The sequence below is a fragment of the Corvus moneduloides genome, chromosome 3 (assembly GCF_009650955.1).
Source record: "Corvus moneduloides isolate bCorMon1 chromosome 3, bCorMon1.pri, whole genome shotgun sequence".
Lineage (NCBI taxonomy): Eukaryota > Metazoa > Chordata > Aves > Passeriformes > Corvidae > Corvus > Corvus moneduloides.
Genome location: NC_045478.1, coordinates 59973262 through 59995977, shown reverse-complemented (window position 1 = coordinate 59995977; position 22716 = coordinate 59973262). Strand labels below are relative to the sequence as shown.

The 22716-nt window shown below is 37.8% G+C and overlaps 1 protein-coding gene across 6 annotated transcripts in view; it reads left to right on the top strand.

The window, feature by feature from the left end:
• The first annotated feature begins 1407 nt into the window (after positions 1–1407).
• The window catches only part of AHI1 (Abelson helper integration site 1), a 90086-nt gene continuing 68777 nt past the window's right edge, over positions 1408–22716 (top strand). Inside the window, exons 1-12 of one of the 6 annotated variants that reach the window (XM_032101802.1) lie at positions 1408–1505; positions 6014–6085; positions 6917–7038; positions 12843–13453; positions 14016–14170; positions 14464–14677; positions 15594–15783; positions 17278–17373; positions 18850–19035; positions 19985–20122; positions 21148–21280; positions 22275–22398. In XM_032101802.1, the coding sequence (XP_031957693.1) occupies positions 6076–6085; positions 6917–7038; positions 12843–13453; positions 14016–14170; positions 14464–14677; positions 15594–15783; positions 17278–17373; positions 18850–19035; positions 19985–20122; positions 21148–21280; positions 22275–22398 (1979 nt within the window). In that variant the 5' untranslated portion in view covers positions 1408–1505; positions 6014–6075. Of the gene's footprint in view, positions 1506–1832; positions 6086–6916; positions 7039–12842; positions 13454–14015; positions 14171–14463; positions 14678–15593; positions 15784–17277; positions 17374–18849; positions 19036–19984; positions 20123–21143; positions 21281–22274; positions 22399–22716 lie in introns of those variants that run through there. The other 5 variants (XM_032101800.1, XM_032101801.1, XM_032101804.1 and 2 more) reach the window with 5 other exon arrangements.

Below are 22716 nucleotides of genomic sequence, written 5' to 3'. Positions count from 1 at the left end.
TGGGTTTCAGTTTACCATAAGTGAGCCTCTCAGCTGCCAGGAAGTTAGTTAGGAAGGAACATCTGGATTTCTGGTCCAATCTCCTGTTCAATGCAAGGCCAACTTGCAAGTGAGATCAGGTTGTTCAAGGCCATTATTTAATGGAGTTTGGGGTACTACAAAGAAGAGAGAGATAAAAAAATGGAGACACACTAAGGATAAAAAAGAAGCACAAGAATGCTGAGGTGTTGGTTTTTGTTTGTGTTATGCCAAGGCAATCCAGGACAGCTACCTTATGAAAAAAGAAATATCCCTAGCTATCACTTGAGTGCATGTAAACATTTGAGAAAGCAGAGGACAGGTAAGTACAAAAAGAGACAGTACCATCTAGCACTAACAACACTTGAGGAACAGGGAAGCCAGGTTTCAGAAGGTGCATTCTTTCAGAAGCCAGTGTAATTCATTGACAGAATTTGAGGGATGCAATGCTTGGGAACTACATCACAAACTCAGGATCACAAGCATTTGCTCACCTCTAGTTTGTGCAAATTGCTGTCAACGGAAGACTAATTTTACCCAACTTCTGAAAAAAACTAACCATGTTCATCGAAAACTTTGCATTAATTTCTCAAACCTTCTAGTGCATGAGGTACCCTTGGCATCTACAGTTATAATCTGTTTTTATACAGAAGAAATGAACATACAGTTTTTCCGTTACAACAATGATAAGTTTATTAGGTAATTATCCCTAACGGGGAAAAAATCCCCCAAAACACCGCTTAAATCAACTACTAAATCAGGCAACAAATAAAAGTTTCTCCAGTATCTGCATAGCTCGAGGACATCCATTTGTGCCGCTATTTGCAGAAAGCTTGGGTTCACTCCAAGCACTTGTCACTTGCCCTCCTGAGCTCTACAGAGCCCACTACACAGAGACTTTATTCTTCCGGCAGCAACTTCTGTCAGTCTGAACTCTGAGAGCTCATATGTACTTCTGACACTTTTTTTTTAATGGACCATAAAGTATCCGCGGGACGGCTTCCGTTTCTAATGCTTTTCACCGTCTTTCCCCCCCCCCCAAATTTCAATCTCACGTTTCCAAACAGGTTTTCGTAACCAGCTCATCACGCATGAGTGGAAAACAATTCCGTCCCCATGCCCCCGGCAAGCTTTTCACGAGCAGCTCATGACGCGGGAGCAGGTTTCCACAAGCAGCCCTGGAACGCGGAAGGAGGCACGGCAGGGCCCGGCGCGGATACCGCGTAGAGCGCGCTGTCCTATCACCGCCCGAGCGCCGGGAGGCGGCACCGGGCCCCGCGCTCCCGCCGCGCCTCCCTGCGCGCCTGCGCCGGCCGCGCCGTTTCCTTGGGAGCCGGGATTGTTTTGGGCGGAACCAGCCGCGCGGCGCTGCGGAGGGGGGAACGGCGGCAACGAAGAGCCCACTGGCGGAGGGAGGGGGGGAGGCGGGGCGGCCGCAGCAGCCGCCGGGCCACGTCGCGGCCGCCAAGGGAGCGGACGGGGCCGACGTGAGTGATGCCCTCGGCGGGGAGCGGGGCCGCGCCCCGGGCCGGGCCCCGCCGGGCGTGTGCCGCCGCTCGTCCCAGTGCGCGGCCCTGGGGGCGGGTAGGGCTGGGTAACTCCTCCCCGCCGCTGTTCCCTCCCCCGGCCCCCGGGGCGGGGGGCTCAGCCCGGGGCTGCGCTCGGCCGGGGCCGCTCGGGGGTCGCGGCGGGACCGCGGCCGTTGGCGCGCGCGGGCGGGGAGCGGGAGCGGGATCGGGCTGGGGAGCGGCAGCGGCGGCGGGAGCGGGATGGGCGGTGGGAGCGGCGGGAGCGGGCTGGGCGGCGGCCGGCGCGGGCCGGGGTGCGCGGGGGGCTCGGCGCGCTCCGGGAGGCAGCGGGAACGGGCGGCGCACCTGGCGAGGGTGCCCGGAGTAGCCCCAGAGGGACCCCGCGGTGACTCTCGGAACAGGCGGCCTAGGGCGAGCCGCGCGCTGTCGCTGTCCGGTCGCGGCGCGGTGGCCGGGGCAGTGCCGCGGGAAGCCGTAATCCCCAGGTCGGTGTTGTTTCGCCCTCCGCTCTTCACGAGCTTTATAGTTCGCTGGGGTGACATTGCGTGGGCAGTTTACTAGTGAATATCCAGTGCTGCTCCGTGCCTGGCACCTTGGGCTCCAACGTGGGGATGCCTCCCTCGCTTGAGGAATGCGCATCTGCATGCACATCACATCCTTGTTGAATAATTTCATCGGTTAGTCCAGTTGTGGTGTGTGGTTGGAACGTCCTTTTATGCCTTTTAAATCTACCACTGTTCTTCCAGGCAAAGCAGAATGTCACATTGGAAATAAAAATACTTAGGGTGGTCACTTGCTGAGAACACATTTTCGTAATTATAATCTAAAATAAAGCAGAAACTTAATAAAAGTCGGCTGTATTTCCTTACATAGAACTGAAGTCTGTAATTTTGCCATCAGTCTGTTTGCAACTTTCTCTTGACTAAAGGTGCCAAATTTCTGGGGGAAAAACCACAACCTCTGAAGCAAAAACTTTCTGATATGTTACTACTAGAAAACGGAGCTTTTTAAAGCTCCAGCTTTTTAAAACGTATTTTTTAATTAGTATGAGCACAAGGTTTTTACAGGCACATCTAAACTGGTAGAAAACTATTGCACTTGTATTAGTATTTATTTGACATGCAAGTACATAGGGAGTTTACCTGGTCTGTCACTTAAAGCTGTCTGTCAGTTTTCTGGACTAAAAGACTGAATTTTCGCTGATAAAATTGGATTGGTTTTTGTTGTCAGATTTGTCAATAGTGAAGAAGAACAGATTCATCTCTGTGTAATTTTGCTGTATAATTCTGAGTTGAAGCTCTTTCACATCTCAAAGTAGCAATCCCTACATGTAGCTTAATTAGAAAGCTACTAGTAAAACCCAAGATTTCCCTCTGTGGTCTAAAAGATGAGAAGCAAACAAGGCCTGATGCTCTACTTGTTTTCAGCCACTGAAGTTTATGCTCGCTCAGTGTGACAAAAGAAAAATGAAGAATTTAGTTCGGGAAAATTCTAAGTGTGCAATTTTTGTCAGCTCAGTTTCCTAAATGGTTATAATTAGGTAAGAAATTTTTCACTTCCCATTATGTAGTGCAAATTCTGTATGTTCTGCTCATTATAGCATAGGTTTAATTTGTATCTTTTAGTGGCCAGTAAAAGTGGGGTTTGTGTATGGTGACCTTTATGGCACGTTTAGCATAGAGTTCCCTGTATTACAGGTGTAGAATATAGCAACTCAGTGAGTATTGTAAAATATGGTGAAAAGAGCAAGCGTTTAATGTAGAATCACTTTTATAAATACAGATAGAATACTGGAGAAGAGCAAACCAGGTTATTTTCAGGAAAGTATATTAATTCTTGGAAGTTTGGGCTTTATGAATTTATTTTCCTGTTTATTTCTGGTGGCTGAAATATGCCACTGTTCCAGGTATGTGTTTTTGTTGGTCTTGGATTGTATTATATTTACTAACATGGAAGACATCCAATCTGATGAGGCAAAAATGTGTTTTACAAAATTAATGATACCTGAGCTTATTTGCATTGGGGCATGGTGGTTGCTGAACTTTGATATACGATTAAATCTCTCCTATTCTAAAGTGAGATTACACTGAGTAAACAGCCTTGTTCTTATCCTTGTTGATTAATGATCTATATTTACACAAGCCTGATAGTTGCTTTAATGCACCATGTCAAAGACCATGAAGTTCTAAATTGGAAATGCCTTTAAACAATGGCACTGTCATTAGAGGACTTTATCTCTTAATTTTATTGCCACAACAGGGTAGACACTTAATGAATAAACAAACAGCACTCATTGGTGAATTTTGCAAATTATGCATTTTACAGAGAGTGCTTGCGGATGTGAGGTGAGCCTAGCCTTTGTTCCATTATAGTCAAAAAGTATCTGCAAAATTAATATTTTAACCAACCTATGGGATGGTTGGGTTTTTTGTGGATTAATTTATTTAACCTTTGACCAGAAGCTCATTTCCATACTTGGAATAGGTATGCACTTTTCTCATTTTGCTTTTGTGTTCTGTATTGTCTCTCATATTTTTTGCTTTAAATTTAAGAGCCCTTCAGTATTTAATTTCTTGTTTCTGACTAGTTTTTGAGGGCTTGTTGAAATCATTCAGCTAATTATAAGATACTTTTCCGTGTTCCTGTGGTCCTCAGTCAATGATTAAAGCGATATAATCTGGTGTATTTTATAAACTTACTTAGTTTTCTACTCTTCTGAATTATGTGGTTTTTAGCCAATTGTGAATTGACTACTTCAAAAGCAGCACTTAGTAACTTGTAAAATGCCCATTTGGTTTAACCAAGTATAACTTGGAAAAGCAGTTTTATTTTTCAAAGGTGTTTTCTCTTTCCATGAATGGTAAGAAGTGTTATTTTTAGCAGTTACTGGTTTAGTTGTGACAGTAAAGCTTAGCTTTGGGAGTCAGAACATGTTGTAGATAGAGAAAATACTGCAACTTCATCAGTGTCATTTGGAAGCATATTGCAAAACTAAACTTTTTTTTTTCTTCCAATGGAGTTTGTTCGGCTGTCCGTACTCTTTTGAAACCTTAAATTGTTGGATACTTAGTATAAATGCTAAAGACATGAAGTTAACTAATTACTCTTGGCATCTGGCTAATCAGCTCTTCTATAATCCTAAACCAACCTGAACACTTTGCCTTTTTTTCCTTAATTTGGTTTAGTTTGGGTACCCAGCAAACCAAAGCACTGTAAGTAATGGGTGTGAAATGACCTGAAAGTAACAGGCCTGTGCAAGTAAGGCTGTGAAAGAGATGAGAGGGATGTGAGGGTAGGGTGGTGCAGATGCTTGGGGACCCAAGTATAGCCTCAGCTCTTTCCTGTGCTGGTGAAATGTATGTGTCCAGGAGGGATTTTTAGTGCTGAGGGCCAAGTGCTGTATTTGGCTCTCTTCACTGCTAATCAACTCCTGCAGCCTCAAATCAGAGCAGCTGCATGCAAACTGCCTGTTAATAGTAATCCATAGTAACTCCTGCTCTGTATCCAGGTGTAGTTTGGGTGAGTGTCAGGTGGCTCGGACCAAAATGGTGCGAGAATAGTGCAACTACACAGCCTGGCAGTATTTAATGCCATGTCTTAATTTGTTCGGGTCAGTGTAGTCTGCAGTGAATGTGAATTGCTGCTGTCTCACAGGACGTGTTACCTAGGGAGAACTCGGAGCTGTCACCTGATGGGCTGTGGGGGACATGGGTACCAGAGTTCATTGCATGGAAGGCTAAGGGGAATATCACACCTGCATAGGAACCTACGCTTCATTAGTTCCACTGTTTACACAACAGCTTTTTGTATTAAAGTTTTTTGTAGAACAGTCTGAATTTTCTTGATGAAAAGATAAACCTGTGTAATATTTTTATTTGCCTTCAAGCTTTGTTTGGATTGCATTTACAGGCTTTTCTCCACAACCAGGAGGGCCTAACATTTGTTTTCTTTAGCAAAATGAATTTCATGTAGTTGCTTGTCTGCTTTATGAAAAATACAAATGCTTTATATAAACATAAATATGTAGAGATTTGTAATAAAATTAGATTTGCTGTCAGATACTAACCTTTGCATTGGAAACTATCAGCTGGCTTCTTCAATGATGCTGTCAGGAGACAAACCTGATTAGAAAGGCTTCAACATAAATGGTTTCATGGGTCATTATTATTTCAATAAACTGTTGGGGTTTTTAGAAGTCTGGAGGACTACAGTGCTGAATTATTTGGCTACTGTCCAGAAATACAGCTAATTAAACTGCTGTAGTGTTGTTTTTTATTTACCCTCAAATAATAAGTATCAGAGCTGGGACTTGATAGTGAAAACTTCTAATAATTTAGACAAATAGGGAAATACTTACTTCTAAATAAAATGTACTCATCCCTAATACTAATTAGCACAGATTGAATTATTAACTTCAAGTCTATGGACCATTTATGTTAATGATGGTTGTTAAATACTTTAAATAGAATGGTGAATTCCGAGGGAGAAGCAGCTGTTGTGTTGAGCCACTTCTAACTGAGGACTGAAAATGCGAGCAGGTAAGGATACTTTGTGTTTGATTTCCACTACATATTTTATGGTTATAACTAGATGCTAATGATAGAAGTTATTTCTGTCCTATATAAATCTTTAATGCTGCATTGGCTCCTTTTAAAGTTCATTATTGTAGCTGATTTTCAAAGTGGTGTTATTTTTTTGTTTTAAATTCAGGGGCTTTTTAAAAAGTTGTAATGACAGTGGTAAATACCTTTTGCTGAGGATTCAACAGCCTTTCTCAGTGGTGTGCCAGGTTGCATTTTGAATTCTTAGTTGCAAATTAAGCATTACCTGAGGGGAACTAGAACACCTATTGCTTCAAGGTTGAAATGCTGCTGATGGCAGTATCATGATTCATAGAAAAGCAGAGTGCTGGCTCCTGGCTCTTACAGGTCTGTCTCAGTATGGTGCTCTTCTGGGTTCCAGGCACAGTAAGAACTGGGAGCTGCTGCTTCTCCTCAAAGACAGTGTGTCACTTCTGCTCATAAACAGGGAGGGCAATAATCTGTCCTCTGCTTTGGCTAGCCCAAGTTTTGTGCTAATCCTGGTGTGCATACTCTTCAAAATGTATTTTCTTCAGGAGACAGAGTAGATGGTGCTGTCTTTAGTGACAAGACTGGTGTGTGTGTGTGTCTGTGGAAAGCTGCTGTGTTATCCTTGTATGGCTTAAGTTGCCAGTGGAAATTCTTAACTGAATACAAAGTGAATTTGTTGGTAAACTTTCCCTGATAAATAATTCTCATGCTTTGCAATTTTAAAGCATGATTGTGCCCTTTTTTTTAGCAACAGTGATTACTGAGATAGCAAATCATACTCTAGATTTCTTTTTGCAGTTGAAAGTGAGGCAAAGGCAAAAACCAAAGTCCGCTTTGAGGAAATCTTCAGGCGCCATGCTGGCCTAGCAGACACAAAGAAATCAAAGAAAAAGAAGTTTGACTCTCAGGAGAGTATTGTGGTGAGTTGGAACACATGCAGGCTTTGTTTGGTTGCCTTCCTTAACAGAAAAAAGATCAGGAAAACATATTGTTGAAAAAAGATGTGAGCATTTAAATAAAATAAAGTGTAAAATATGTTTCTGCATGTATCCCTTGTTTTTGGTGTGGCTTTTTTGTTTGTGCACCAGCAAAGTGTCCTTGGAGGTATGCCAAAATTAGATAGACTATAATACTGGTAAAAAGAAAGTGGCGCATGCAGGCATGCACTCATTTGATGTCTACCAGTACTTCTTTGTCCATTCCCTTTTTTCATAAAATTTTTCAAAATCACAGTTGACTTTACCAGGAGTTAATTAGATGTTTGAGAGCTAGTAGAATTACGTCTGTAAATGTATTTAATTTTGAGAGTACTACATCTGTGTAATACAGGTATGTCTGTCTGATACAGCTGTCAATTGAGAACTGATGAGAAAGTGTAATAATATTAGAGATAATAATTAACTATTCCATTCTGTCCTTTTTTTTTAATCTCAGTAATTAGTGAATTTCTCCATTCAGCTTTGTGTTTTTAGTGGTTCCGTGTTCACTTGTCGACTTTTTTAAAAGATTTTGGCTTTAGCTTGTGACTTGCAGATTAGGAAGGATTCTATCACCCTGAATTTATAGTTAGATGACATTTTTGTTTGTGGTATATCTGTCGTTAAAAAATCCTCAGAAACTCCTCTGAGTTATGGTTCACATTGTAGCCTTTTTCCTGAAGAGGAGAATAAAAGTTCAATACGAGTTTATGCATACCTGATTATTGACTTGGAAGAATTAGAATTTAGAAAGAAAGCAATTTGCTTAGCAGACAGATATTCTGATTTTTTATTTTATTCTTGTTAGGTTTTATATTTTCAGCCTTTTTTCTTACAATTGTATCCATATCAGATTCTGAAAATTCCTTCTTTAATACTCATTTAAGACAAATGAGTTGTATTTTATGTAATGTCATAAATTTTACGTGTAGTTATATATATAAAGTATATTCAGAATAGATATATTAAACTTAGTATTGCTATTTGGTCTTAGATTGACAATTTGAAATTGGATTTTGTGTGTATTTTTAAAAAATTATATTCCTTGATGTATATGCTATTTAGTCAATTGTCTATACAAAGAATCAACGATGTCTGAAAATAGCACAGAGAGTTAGAGGGTGGGTTTTTTCCTTTTTTACTGGCATATATGTAAATAAAAGACTAAATTCTTCCTCAGTTAAGTTTACTTTTTAATGAAATGTTAATTATTAATTCTGTAATTTATAAGTATTTTGAACACATAATTGTATGTTCATGTGCAACTACATATTACTCATAAGTATTTTAAATTTGCTCTGGTTTTGAAATTTGTTTCCATTCCAGAAGTCTCTGATGTAAAACACTAGTGTTTTGGAGTTATGTAGAAGCACTTAAAATCACAGTGATCTGAATCAAAACTTAGTGGTATGAAGCAAATTAAGAAGCATTTTTAGGATCCGTGTGGAAGCCGAAATTTCTGGCTTTGTTGAAGCTATAAATATTACCAATCAAACCACTTAAAAACTAAGAACTTGAGGAGAGCTTGTATTGAAACCTCTTACTGACCATTTTGAGTATTTCCTTAAAGTGTGACAAAGTTGCAGGAGCTCAGGTTGGTATTTTCCATGCCAGTTGCATTCGAGTAGAAATTTCTGTAAAAGCTTCAGCAAATAAACAGTCTGCAAGAAATAAGAGTGTGTGGGAGTGGAAGAGTAGGTAGATGGAGGAGGTTGGCTGGTTTTGTTCCCGTTTTCTTCAGTTCATATGATTTAACTGTACAGTTTCAGGTATCTTGAAATAATGTGAAATTTGTCAGTGATGGTTGGCTTTGTGTCATGCACTTGCCATAAATGGTCTCCCAGCTTTGATCAAAAACAGGTCACGGTTCAGAGCCTATTTCCACTTGAAACGTTCCCGTCTGTTTCCTTCCTTTGTCTTTGCTCTAGCCTTTCTTAAAGATTAATAAGACTTTTTCCCTTATAGTCCACTGTTTCTTTGAAACCTGAGTTCTGGAGCTGCAGGGGGTTGCTGTGGTTTTAAATGACAGAAGTGAGGATACGGAGAGTGCCTGCCTGCTTGCCTGCTCTGCTCTGTGTGCCCATTGCCTGGAGAGCATGCCTGGAGAGCTAGGAAGCAGTCTGCGTGGAAGAGGAAAGGTTGATGTCTGTAGGGCGGGATGAACTTGAAGCCACAACTGATAGGAATGAAGAGCTTGTAATGGAGATGGAAATACACCTCAACTGTGGCCAGTGAAAGCTCTGGTTTGCTGTTCAGTAAAGAGCCCCTGGGGAAGTAGGTGTGAAGCTTAAAGGCATAGTGGGAAAAACAAGCGCTTGAGACACAGTCAGAAAGTGAATTTGCCAACATCCTTTCTAGGGCAGTCACCATATTTATTTTTTACCAGTTATGCCTCCTATTACAAATTGTTAGAATGAGGCAAGCCTCGGATCAGGTAATGTCCAGGTACATTCATCTATCTAAAGTCATCATGAAAATGATTGAATTTATTTGGTTCAATGTCAATTCTGTGGTTGAAAAGAGGATGTTTAAAATTTTCTACCAGATGAAAAGGTTAGATCCCTTTATGAAGGGAAAAATTTCCTCCCTAGACTGTTATCTGATCAGATTACAATATTGGGATGGACAGGCATTGATAACTTGGGTTTTGTATTCAAGGCAGGAGTGCAACTGATTTATCTGGTTTATAGGCTGAAAAGCAGTGAATAATTGTGGAGATTTCCACTGGATTTTAGCATTTTGGTTTTTGTGTGTAAAATAGGAGAATTGATAGTAGTTGACTATATAATTGATCCACACATTTTCTCAATGTTTTCTGTTAGAATTTGGTGAAAAAATTCCAAGCCCATCTTATCTCTAAATAAAAATTCTTCTAGCTTTGAGTGTCTACATTTTATAGTCTTACACAAGCAATGGCAGTAAAATTGGTTTCCTAGTACATTAAGGTTTTCTTATACCTCCCACCCAACAAGCCATCTTCACAAGTACATTCATTAACAATTCAGTTGTAAGTAAATGGTCTTTTACATGTCAGCTCTTCAGTGGGCTGGCAGTGTCCATCCCTAGTTTTTCAAGGTGTGCCTGTGTTATTATGGGCAGAAATTCAGGTACCTCTGTAAATCTGGCTACACAAGTTTCCAGATATCCGTGACAAAATCACTTGATATGTTGCCAGCTTCCACTCATGCGTATTTGAGAAGCCCTTTCGAAAAGGTGTAAGATTCTTAGGTGTTGTCCCTGCTATCAGCTCTGGGACATGAATGGCAGTGATGTGACCTGGGGGTGACTAACTGTGGTGTGAACCTGGAGTGTCAGCCCACTTGTGTGTGCCTTGGCTGGCACCCATCTCCTGCTCTTCTCAAGGCAGTAGTGCCAGCAAGGCTGTTTTCAGGGGAGAGTGCTTCCTCTGTCCTGGTGTAACGTGGCTACAGAGCTGTTTTGAAACAAAGCCTTCTTATTTGTTCCATGTTTTAGGCTGAGAAAGTCAGGTTCAGGGTCAGCAACCCTCTAGAGTTACTCCAGAAACAGGCCTGTCTTTCTGAGCTGCTTTTCCAGCCTAACTCCTTTCTCTAACTCAGTTCTGTGTTTATCTGTTGATGATAGCTCTTAGTTGATATCTCTCACTTCTTTGTTTCAGACAGAGAATCTGTACCAGTAATCCCCACCTCTGCCTGAGTCCTCAGGTTTTTATGAACCTCTTGACTTTTACTTTATTGTTTTGTAACTTCACATCTTTCCTCTCTGTTTAATTATATCATGCAATTACAGCATGTGGAAAAGGTAGCCTGAATTGAGATCATACAGGCTGTTTATCTGAGGAGTTTATGTTTGAACTGCTGAAGCAGCTTTGTGCTGTTTGCAGTACCTATTAATGTTCCTGAAATTTGCTGTAGTTTGAGATTGTGGTTTGTTTGTGTTATAAGGAAGTAACCTCAAGTTGTGCCAGAGGAGGTTTAGATATTAAGAAAAACTTTTCTGTTGAAAGGATAGTCAGACATTGGAACTGGCTGCCTAAGGAAATGGTAAGAGTCACCATCCCTAGAATTGTTCAGAAGGCCTGTGAATGTGGCACTTGGGAATATGGTTGAACGTGATGATTTTAGAAGTCTTTCCCAACCTGAGTGATTCTATGAATCCATGATTTTTTGTTTGTAGGCAATAATAAATAACGAGTTCTAGTAAGTATTTCAAGCCAGTTTTTGCATCAGGTAGATTCTTTAAGGAGATTATTCTTGAATATCAGAGTTATTTTAGAAACTTTTGACCAGGTCAAAGGTGAGGGCTTTTTGTTTAGGATTTCTCAAATAATTCTACTATTTGTGCTTAGTGGATTGATGTTTTATCAAGGGCAAAAATCAGCATGACCTTAGTTATTGGCCACTGCTGGGTCTTAATTGTCAGTGTGTTTTAATCTTTATTTCTCATACTCTACAGTTGAAGTTATTAATAGAAATAAAGATATGGAAGTGAACAATCTATTAGGAAGCATTATCCTGTTAGGGTTTTTTTTTTTTTGTTTATACAGAGCCTGATGCTTTAATTCTTTTATTTTCCGTACTCTGTTCTGTATTTCAAGTTATTTGTATGAAATTTTCCACATCCTCTTGAATCATTGACTTAGAAATAAATATGATGTTAGTGATTTGTTTAAGCAAGTATTAGATGAAGATACAAGGACAATTTTTTCATACTTATTACACATATTGTCCTTTTTTACAAATTTTTGAGGCAAACATGATTCTGTAACTGGTATCCTGAATACAAGGGAACAATGTGTTTATTGAAGAAGAAGGTCTTGGCAAATAAAACTTTGTATGCAGATACCTATATTTTCTCGAAACTTTTTCATTTCTTTCCGTTGTGTTTTAAAGCCCTTCCTATTGTTCCATGTTGAGACTCGAAGAGAGTTTTCTGTAAGACAACAGAGTAAATGAACCTCAGTGACTTTATAGAAGTTACATCAAGGAACAGAGATCTGTGTCTTCACCTCCTTACAGAATTAGACCTCAGTTACTTGCTGTGTTTTTTGGCATTATCATAAAATAATGGTTTGGATTGAAAGGGACTTTAAAGGTGATCTAACCCAAGTGCCCTGCCATGATCAGGAACACCTTCACCCGATCAGGTTGCTCAGAGCCCTTCCAGCCTGACCTTGAACATATCCAAGGAGGCAGGGAATTGGCATTATAACCTTTAGTAACCAGAAATAGAAACCTGAAGGAGAGAGGAAAGGTTACAATGTGTTTTTTATAAAACCATCAAAAATTAGCAGCAGAAGTGCTTGAACAAATGCATTAGCTAAAATTTAATTCTGACAAGCAGCTTTCAGTACAAGAGACTACAAACAGCCGAGCCTGAAATCTCTCTCTCACTTGCATTTTCAGTGGACGAAAGTTTTTGTTATTCTACTGCACATAGTCTTCAAGTCCTCTATAGTGTAAAATATTGGCATCTGTTTATGGAGTGGACTTGTTGATTTCCTTTTTTCACTGCATATACATAAAAGTCGTATGAAAACATAATGTAACACTGAGGATGAGGTGCCCAAACACCAAATGTTTTTTTTCAGTGTGAATTTTCTGTTGACTTTTAATCTGTCACTTGTCAAATAGAAACAACAAAATAACTAGATCTTTGATTTAATTTTACTTTGTGTAATGTTGCTGAAGGAATAACATGAAGTGCAATGTTTATCCTTAGAACATGATTTTTAGTACAAGTATGTTTTATGTTCTTTTCATTTATAGCTTGATACCTTTAGAAATAATATTGATCTATCTAAGGAAAGTGTGAATGATGAAGCAATTATAAACAACACATATAATCCTGAAGAAGAGAGCCCCAGATTTACAAAAAATAAATTGAGAGAGAAAGCGTCAATTGCAGAGAAAATAAACAATGATGTTGTTAGTGGAGAGGAGAAGAAGCAGCCAAAGTCGAACAGGAAGAAAAAGAAATCACTGTTACAAGAACAATTTAATGAGGAGGAAGATTTATATGAAGCTAAATTGGGGAGTTTTGAAGAAAAGACTAATGATTTTCCAAAGAAGAAAACAAAAAGTAAATCACAAACAGATGTACCTCATCAAGAAGGTGATAGAAAGATCAAAAATTCCTTGACTGAAGTGAGAAATGTAACTGAATTAGAAGAAGAAGAGCAGCTAATTCAAGCCTATCAGCTGCATGTGGCTGAGGAAGAAGCAAATGCAATTAAAAAGAAAATGAGAAAGAAACTTAAAGAACAGATGTCTGAATCTACCTCCACTGTTCAAAGGCATGAAGTTGCATTGAATAATGAAGTGGGCAAAAAGAAGAAAAAGAAGAAAGAACGAGCAATTTTAAGTGAAGCTGAAACAAGGTAACATGACAAACTGTACACGGTGTGTCTGTGAATCTTAAGCAAAATGTTTCATTTTAAGATAGGCAGAAGGTTTCTGATAAATTGTTCATATTTTCTAAGTGATTAACTGGATGATATGAAAAAAATAGTACCAAATCCTTTCTCAAAAGGCTGTCATGATTAATACTTAGCTCACGGATTCTTTTTAACTCTTTTTAAAAATATCCTCCATTGCTATTTGATGTTTGTTTGGAACTCACTCTTAACCTCTTAACTAACTTAAGATAGTTTTGTGCCTGATTTTTTTTTTTAGTGATAAGTGATGGCCTTCATCCAGCAAAAGAGTGTTAGCTTAACTGTATTCATATAAATGGTACTGCAATTGTCTGGAAATTAGAGGGAAAGGAAGTGGGGAGAGCACTGAAAAAGGCAAGACACTAATGGGGCTGGGGGCTGTTACGTTTTCAAGATACACAGATGATGAGTTGCAGAATTTCAAGCGGATTAATAATGGCAATGAGTAATTGTATCAATATATGCAGTGGACTGCAGTTGCTGACAGTGATCCATTTCCTTGCAGTGCAATGTCCCTTTCTGAGCTGCAGCATCATCCAGAAGGTGGCAATGAAGGTCAGTCACTTGAAACACTGTTTACATCAGAAGGCCAGAAACTGGAGGAGAGCATGGATAAACAGAAACCTAAAGCCAAGAAGGTTAAGAAGAAAACCAGAAAAGGTCTGCCAACAAAATAATACTGTACTACTTTGCTGCACTTTTTTTGGTGCTGCTATAGAAATATTTGTCCTTAGTAATAATACAGAAGTGATTAAGCTGTTTGAGTTACTTATATTTCTTAAGTTACTTAATTGTATCTCTGTTCTTCCAACTCTGAGGCTTATTTTTGAGGATTTTATTTGATAAATCAATCGAAAATTTTGAAAATTCATTTACTATAAGCAGCTTTGAGTTGAGACAGAAGTTACTTTGTTCCGCTAATGACAGTTTATTTACTTTGTTCCCACTTCCAGAAGAAACCATGGAAATTGCTGCAGAAAACGATGAGGAAATGAAGAATTCAGAAATTTCAACTCAGTCTAAATTTGGTTTTGGTGATGATCTTGTTTTGGGAGTTTATATCCATCGATCAGATCGACTTAAAATTGATCACTTGATATCTCATCCTGTGGTTAAAATCCATATTGTTGATCAGAGGAGTGGCTTATATGTCAAGAAGGATTATAGGTGACTTTTAATAAACTGTTTCTGTTATCAGTGATTACAATAAATAGGTATACTCTTCCCTACAAAATTAAATATGAAAATGAAAATGGGGTATTTTAAGCTTGTGAAGTTGTTCGTTAGTTTCTACATCTATGATAATGTGTATATATATACGTACAATAAATAAGGGTGATATTTTCTTTTCTTTTTGACACTTTTAAATGCTCTGCACCGCTGTATTGCTCTCGAGGCTCCCCAGGGCAGTGGTCACAGCAGCAGCCTGACAGAGTTCAAGAAGCATTTGGACAATGCTCTTGGGCACATGGTATCACTCTTGAGGATGGTGCTATGCAGGGCTGGGAGCCGGACTTAATTATCCTTGTGGGTTCCTTCCAACTCAGCATATTCTGTGAATCTGTGATATTTCCAACACATCTATGATATTTTCAACACATTTCTTCCCAGAGACAAAATTTCTTAAGTCTCAAAAATATGTAAAAGCAAAGATTAGAATATGTAAGCAAAATTCTTGTAGTATAAATAGCATCTGCCTTTTCTTTTTTGTTAAGAACTTTTGAAACCTTAAATTTAGTTCTTTGTATTTCTAATTACTTCAGTTGTTTGTTTCCACTGTCATTATGCATAATTTCCTGAAACCAGATATTAATGGGGCTTGAGCAGTAGACTCCACCATGATCATTATGCAGAAATTTGCTAACAGTAACTTAATTGTTAGGATTTTCAATTTCAGCCTGTAGTTTTTCTATATACATTGCAAATTGTCTTAAATTTTGGGTGGGTTTAGAAAATTTTTTCTAGAATCATACATATAGTATCTTATATGTTTCCTAGCTTTCAGTAATTGAAAATATTGTTTTGTTTGAGGTTGCTTTTTAAATGCTCTAACAATTGTAATTCTTTGGAAATTTTCAAACAGCAAGAAGGAAGATTCATCTTATGAACAAGAAGAAATACAGCACATTCTTCCTATAATGACACAACCATGTGACTTTAGAAAGTCTAAATCAGCAATTCCAGAGTGGGAAGAGCAAGTAATATTTAATGAGCGTTTTACTTACTTTATTCAAAACACTGAGGAAAACCCTCAGGTTATCCTGTTTTTTGAGGTAAGATGAAATATTTTTCATCAGATTTATGCACATTCTGGTTTTTGGGCTGTTTCTTCAACAACATATATTTGACTGATTCAGGTGTTTTATTGCAGTTCAATTGGGTTAATAGCATGACTTTAAGATACAAAATCAAGTAGAGTTACCAAAAAGTGGGGTTTTTTGTAGAAAAGGATCCTGTTTTGATAATAATAAGGAAGATGACACTTTCTTATAAAATCAGCTCTGAAACTTCTGGGAAAGCCTGGTAAGATATGGTGGATATCACTGGTTTCACATTCTTGAAATTTGAAAAGAGGTTTAAGTACAAGAAGCTCAAAGTTAGAATTTTTCTGCTTGTAGCAACACCTCATTGTACCAGTGAGCAAACTATTACATTGTTTCCTTTAACATTTTACACATCTGCCTCTCCTGTCCCAGTCTTCGTAATTATTAATTTGTCCTCCAATACCATTATGATTAAAGGAAAAATTTTAAGTTATATATTCCATGTTATTTTGAGCTTAAGTATTTCAATATTTGTACAGGGAGATTCTGTAGTATAAACATCAAAATGGAAGCCTAATAGAATAAATATTTTTTATTCCTTGGGTTTTTTTCCTATTTCAAATAGACTGAATATAACTTATTACCATATTTTTTAATGTTTTGTGGTGCTTGTAAGTGAACATATTCGTAAAATTAAGAGTCCTTAGTTGCTTAATACAAAACTAGTTACATTTGTATGTAAAGATTCTTCATGCAAGTTGTGCTAATGTTGGGACCAAAAATATGATTACACTGAAAAAAAGCTGTTTGACTTCAGGTTTATGAAATACCAATTTGAAAAAAGTACTATGCTAAGGATTTTTTGTATACTGGGTAAACTTCCAGGAGTAGCTAAATATGAGAAAATTCTGGTCCCTGACAGAAAAATGAAGGCTCTTGTAGGCATCCCTGGAAGTGTTCAAGGCCAGGTTGGATGGGGCTTTGAGCAGCCGGAGTTAGTGAAAGATGTCCAAGCCCGTGGCTCAGAGCTCTGTGATCTTTGAAGGTTCCTTCCAACCCAAACTGTTCTGTGACTGATTTGATGACAAAACTGATAAAGCTAGGGAAGAAAACCTAACTTTTAGACTGCCATTTTCCATCTAGATTATTATGCAGCTGGTTTTAGCTGTCAGATTTGTGATCTAAGGGATTTCTGAATTACTAGGAAAGCTACACATTATTGTTTCTTCTCTTTTATTGAGATGTAAGGGGAGCAAGAACAGGTTTTTTTAAGACTAGGCTCTTTTTTAATGGAGGTCATAAATAGTCATCAGGTAAATACATAAGGACCTGTTATTTCTAATTTCTTACTTGTGAGGAAGAAGCACTGGTTTTGTAATTTCTCAAAATTTAAATCTGTTTAATTTAGTGAATTGACCAAGCATATCTTCAGCAGTTTTTTTTTAATTACCATGAAGTATATATTCATTAGAAATACATTTATATTCACGCTGATACTTCTAGGTCCTTGATTCTCTACGTATGAATGAAATGAGAGCCAACTCTGATATACAAGTTCAGGAAGGTCGTTACCGAAAAATTTGTTGGGCGTTTCTAAAGGTATTGTAAATATTTAAATGAAGAAACAAAATTTGTAAGTCCTTTTATCTGAAAATCTCTTGCTGTACTAAGTAGGAAAGCATTTTTTAATATTTTCAGCAGCAGAGATGGAAAAAAAAATCCTTGTTTGCTTGGCTGTTCTCTCCTTTTCCTCTTCTTTCACTCCCTGAAATCAACACAGTGACAAGCTTGACGTTAAAGAATGTGTTTTTCAAGAAAATATAGAATGTGTAAGATTGTTTTTGTTTGTTTGTTCATAAAGTACAGAAGGTTGTGTTCTTTTAGGGTTTTCTTTGTGTTCATGTGATTGTGAACAATAGGACAAATCCACTAATTTCTGTACCTCAGCTGTTCTGTATTCTAGTGGCATTTTCAGTTGTCCAGTCTTTGAAAAGACTCCCTAACTTAATTACTAAAATGCTTCTCATTTTCAGTTGCAGAGTTTGAAATGCTGTGGCAATTGAGATACAAATGTGCCAAATGTGAGATATGGATAATTTAGCCAGCACGTGTACCTTTCTACCCTTTTAAGAGATATTTGAATGTGTCAATTTGTTCTTTGAGAGCTGACAAACTACAATTTCCCTGAGGATTGTTTGTTTACATCTACCCCTGTGCGTGATAGTCATTGACAGTCCACAGCATAGAGGAAATGTGAGAAATACAGGAGAAGATAATGGACTGCAAATTAGGTGAAGGGATAGGCACCTCCATAGCAATTCAATACAGAGATTCTTCTGAGCTCTGCCCAAGATAAAGCTACTGGAATCAGGGGTCTGGTATCCTGTGTCTGTTAGCAGAGCTTGTAGGAACTGTGCATCCAGGCATTCAGTACAGCCTACTGCTGAACAGAGGGAAAAACGAATTTTCAGCTCATAAATATGAATAAAATTATTGCCTGTTCATCATTCTTACTGCATCTGCCTGCATTATCCTTTCATCTGTATCAGTCTAAGTAGAAATGTCCCAGTTCAACATTGATCTGTGTTAATGGCAGCAGGTGCATTTATTCTTCGGTTCCGTAGAGAGGACTGTCTCCTCTGAAGTTGGAGAGGTTACTACATTGCTGTATCTTCTGCTCTGAACCAAAGCCTTACCAATGCCCTTTGTTGCAGCATTCAAAGAGGACAGATTTGGAAGAAGCTGTTTGTGGATTGGCAGTCCTTTGAGATCTGGTTGTTTTAGCAACTAGCAATTTAAAAAAAAGTAGAAAAGTGGTACTGCAAAGGTGTTCCCACTTACAAGCTATTACTGCTGTGAAGCATCTTTCAAAACTAGGCTGCCATCTAGTCTTTAATCTTAGTGATTTGATACTGGGGGGATTAAATACATGCTTAGTTCATAATAACTTTTAGAGTTAGTATATTTCTGCAGTGGGAAGTGGATTTCAAGAGCTTATAATGTTACTTAAGATATTAGAAATTATCTTTTATGTTCATTTATCTTCTTCTTTCTTCTTTTTAATCACCCTTCCAGCTTGTAGGTGCAAATGGAGTTCTAAATGTTGGTGGAAAACTTCGTCTACAATTATATTACCCACCTTCAAGGACCAAGTCATATTTAAATGCTGTTGAGGTTTATGACTGGTGGGCAAAATGTCCTAGAAATCGTTACCCATCAACGTTATACGTAACTGTAAAAGGCCTAAAACTGCCAGATCATGTAAGTTAAATATATAATACGTAAGCATATTTGCAAATATGCAGACTTTTCTGTAGGAGCTAGTACCTAGATAGAGGATGTGAGTCTATGTTCCTATGCGTATATGTAAAAGCTGGGCTTACATGCAGTATATAAAATATATAATAAGAATGTTGCATCTCAAGGTAGGTGTTTCAAACTTAGCCCTTCATAGGTATCTTTGAAAAATAGGCATACTTTCCCACCTAAAGCTTCGAATATTTTGCTACTGACAGAAAAATTTCAGAGTACTTTCTTGATTAATGTTCCTTCTTATTAGCAGAATTGACATTTTAAGTCACTGGACTCATGCAGGTGTATGAATTCTTGGAGAAAACATGCAAGTTACTTAACTCTGATTCCCAGCACCCTCTAGCTGTATTGAGCTGTATTTTTTTTCACAAATGAAAGCTTCTTTAAAGATAGGCTTACACTGGTATGTGCTGAGATGAGCATTCAAGATAAATACGGCATTTCATTTTCTACAATGCAAGTACAATATTGTTCTATTATATAATTTCCCTTTTGTATTTAGAGCTCTAATAATACTTTCTTCTGCTCACTTTTGTACTATGAAGAGGTGATCTGTGGAAGCCTGGTGAGATGTGCACCTTCTCAGTAGTACAATATGGTACAATAGTAGAGTAATTCTAATTTTCACTGACCTTAATAGTTATTAAAAGTAGGAAAGTAACAATTATTTGAAAAAATTGTGATACCATTTGATTGACACAACTTTGGAAGCTTGGATTACTTTCTGACTTCCTGTGAAATTTTGCAATGCAGTTTTCATGTATTAAGCTTTTTCCGTTCTCTGTGTTTCAGATGTAGCAAAACATTTAAATTAAAAGTACCTTTTAATCTTTTCAGAAATTATATTGTTTGCTTTAAAAATATTTTTTCCCTGATACTTAGTTTTGTTTGCCTTAAGGTTGGTCCTTCTTTTCACTCCATGGCAGCTGTTCAACAGGAACAAGCTAATACAGCACTGTCAGAACTCCAGAGAGAAGGATATGAACCTTCTTCAGAGGAGAAGGAGCCATTTAAATGGTCAAGATTGCCTGGACAGGTGAAGTGTTTTTCTTTGAATTTTAAATGAAAATAATTTATATACTTACTATATTTTTGTAAGTATTATGAAGCAGGTAATGAATTAAAATAATTAATAAAAATATTAAACAAAACATTAAAAACTGTCATAGATAGTAGATGAGGCTTAACCTGAGCAAATATGCTTGATTTAACCATTTTTTCACCAGAACAGACAGGTATTTTTATCTGCATAATTCTCTAAGAATTTGAAAGAGTAGGGTTATTAAGGTAATGGAAGTAAGACAGGAAACCAGTTCTCAGATTTCAGCTTGACTAGAAATATATTTTCTTGACTTTTTCTGTTTGCTTGTTTGTTTGCTGAAGATACTTTTATACGATAACACAAAGAGCTTACACTGAAGAACCACGTAGCTACTGTGGATATCGTCCTTCACCTTAAACTTGAATTTAGTTTAGGAGAAAAAGCCATTGGGTCAAAAAGAGGTAGTATGTTGGGAGAAGGGAAAGGGAGCTATATTACTCATTCCATTTTTTGGGATGTTTCATCTCTGGTTCTGTCTTTAAAAGTCAGAGATTTAAATACAGATGAGGATGCTAAAAGTGATTTGGTAGAAGACCAAAGGTTTGAGTGCCTGTGGTTGGGTTTCTGAGTTCACACTGCAGTCATGAGGCTATGAAAAGTTGTGCTTAGACTCCTTAAACAAGCTTGGCTTACAGTCTTAACTCCACATCTTACATCATTGATGGTAGGCATTATTAAGCTCTTCTTAAGATTAAGGAAATTATTTCAATTTTAATTTTTTTTTAGGTCTTTTTAAACTTGCTAGTTGATTGTAATAATGGAGCAGAAAGAGATTATACATTCATGTGGCCTAGGTTATGTTGCAAAATTGTCTCTGTTTGTAATAATGTCTTTGAATTTTACTTTGGAATGCCATTAAGATGTTACTAGCCTTTTAGAACTTCTGCATGTCAGGGGTTAGAGTGTATTTTATGCATTGCATAATTAATATTCCTACTGCTTGTTCCCTGAAAAGCCAGGCTTGCCGCATACCCAACAAGCACCTGTTTTCCCTGCGGGGTGGGGATATGGGCTGCTTCTGTATCCGCTTCTCTCATGATGGGAGAACACTGGCAGCAGCATGTGCAGGAAGGAATGGCTATCCTATTGCTTGTAAGTTAAAAACGTTTTGGCTTTTTTCTTATAATTCATGCATTTGGAATTTAAAGGTTAAGGGAAGTTAATTTTTAAACTGTGCTTTTTGAAAGTTTCTGGTTTATAATTGTGATTTGAACATTGTTCTGTGCATTAAAGAGCATTGAGGAAAATGCCCTTTCTGTGTTGATAGGGCTGAAACTGGCTTTTCTTACATGGTTACATATACACAGTTTAATGGTATGAAATGGCACGATTTCTGCCCAGAGACCTAATGGAAATACTAAATGAGTTTGCAGAAGGAACATAGTTTCTGATGATAATGTTTTAAGGGAAATAACTTTTTAAGCCTCCACCTCATATACCTTTCATGTAAGTTTTTCTCCTAACCTGTCTTGAAAGTTAGATGCCTGAATGTTGTCATCTCCAGACAGACTGCTGGAAGCTGCTGTCTTCCATGGTCCAGTTCAGTCCAAGTACAAACATTCCTTATAACTCAAATTTTTGACTACTTTTTGACTAGCTTCAACTACATAGTTCTTAAACCTTGCATAAGAATTCTGAGATTTAGAGAGAGCGGTATTTTAAGCATGCACAAAGTAAGTGTTTAAATGCAAGGAGCAGTATATCTAGATTCCTTTATTACACAGCCCCAGAAAATTATCTCAGTGTTAAAATACTTCTAAGATTGGTCAAGTAGTTGTCAAAAATTTAAAAAACCCCAGCTTAATCCTAATCTGGTTCTAATAATTTAAAGCAAGTAAACTGTTTCTTAAGGGGTAGGACATTTGTGACATCCATGAACCACTAGATGGAAGTAGATGCTTTCTGTCCATTCATATCTAGCAATTATTTCATTCTGTTGCCTCAAAATAAGAAGACAAAGAAAATGAGTTGATTTATGCTAGCAGAAAATCAGCCTAGGATTAGACTAAACTTTGGCTCTAGTAGCTACATCTATGTGACTGAAAATACTTACAAAACTTTTATTTTTCTGTTTGAACTTCCCTAGTGTATGAAATTCCTTCTGGACAGCTCTTGAGAGAATTTTATGGTCACCTTAACATAGTGTATGATCTTTGTTGGTCAAAAGACAATCAATATCTTCTTACTGCTTCCTCTGACGGCACTGTCAGGTCAGTATGGTGAGATGTTCTGGCAGATACCATCAGAAGTTGAAAAGAAAGTGGTCTATTTCAGTGTGTTACTACAAACTGCTACAATGTTTTAATTAAGTATTTGATTACTGTGTGACTACAGTAATATAAAAATTGTGATTGGGTTAATCTCTTACACTGTATTTACTATTTCTAATGTATTTGTATTTGAAACCAAAGCTTTTCCAAAAACTCTAGTGACTACATCTACAGTGCAGTGAAAAAACAAAAGACTTTTTATTTCAAGAAGACACTGAGACAGTTGTAATGTTCTGTTCCTGGAGAAATTGCCATACT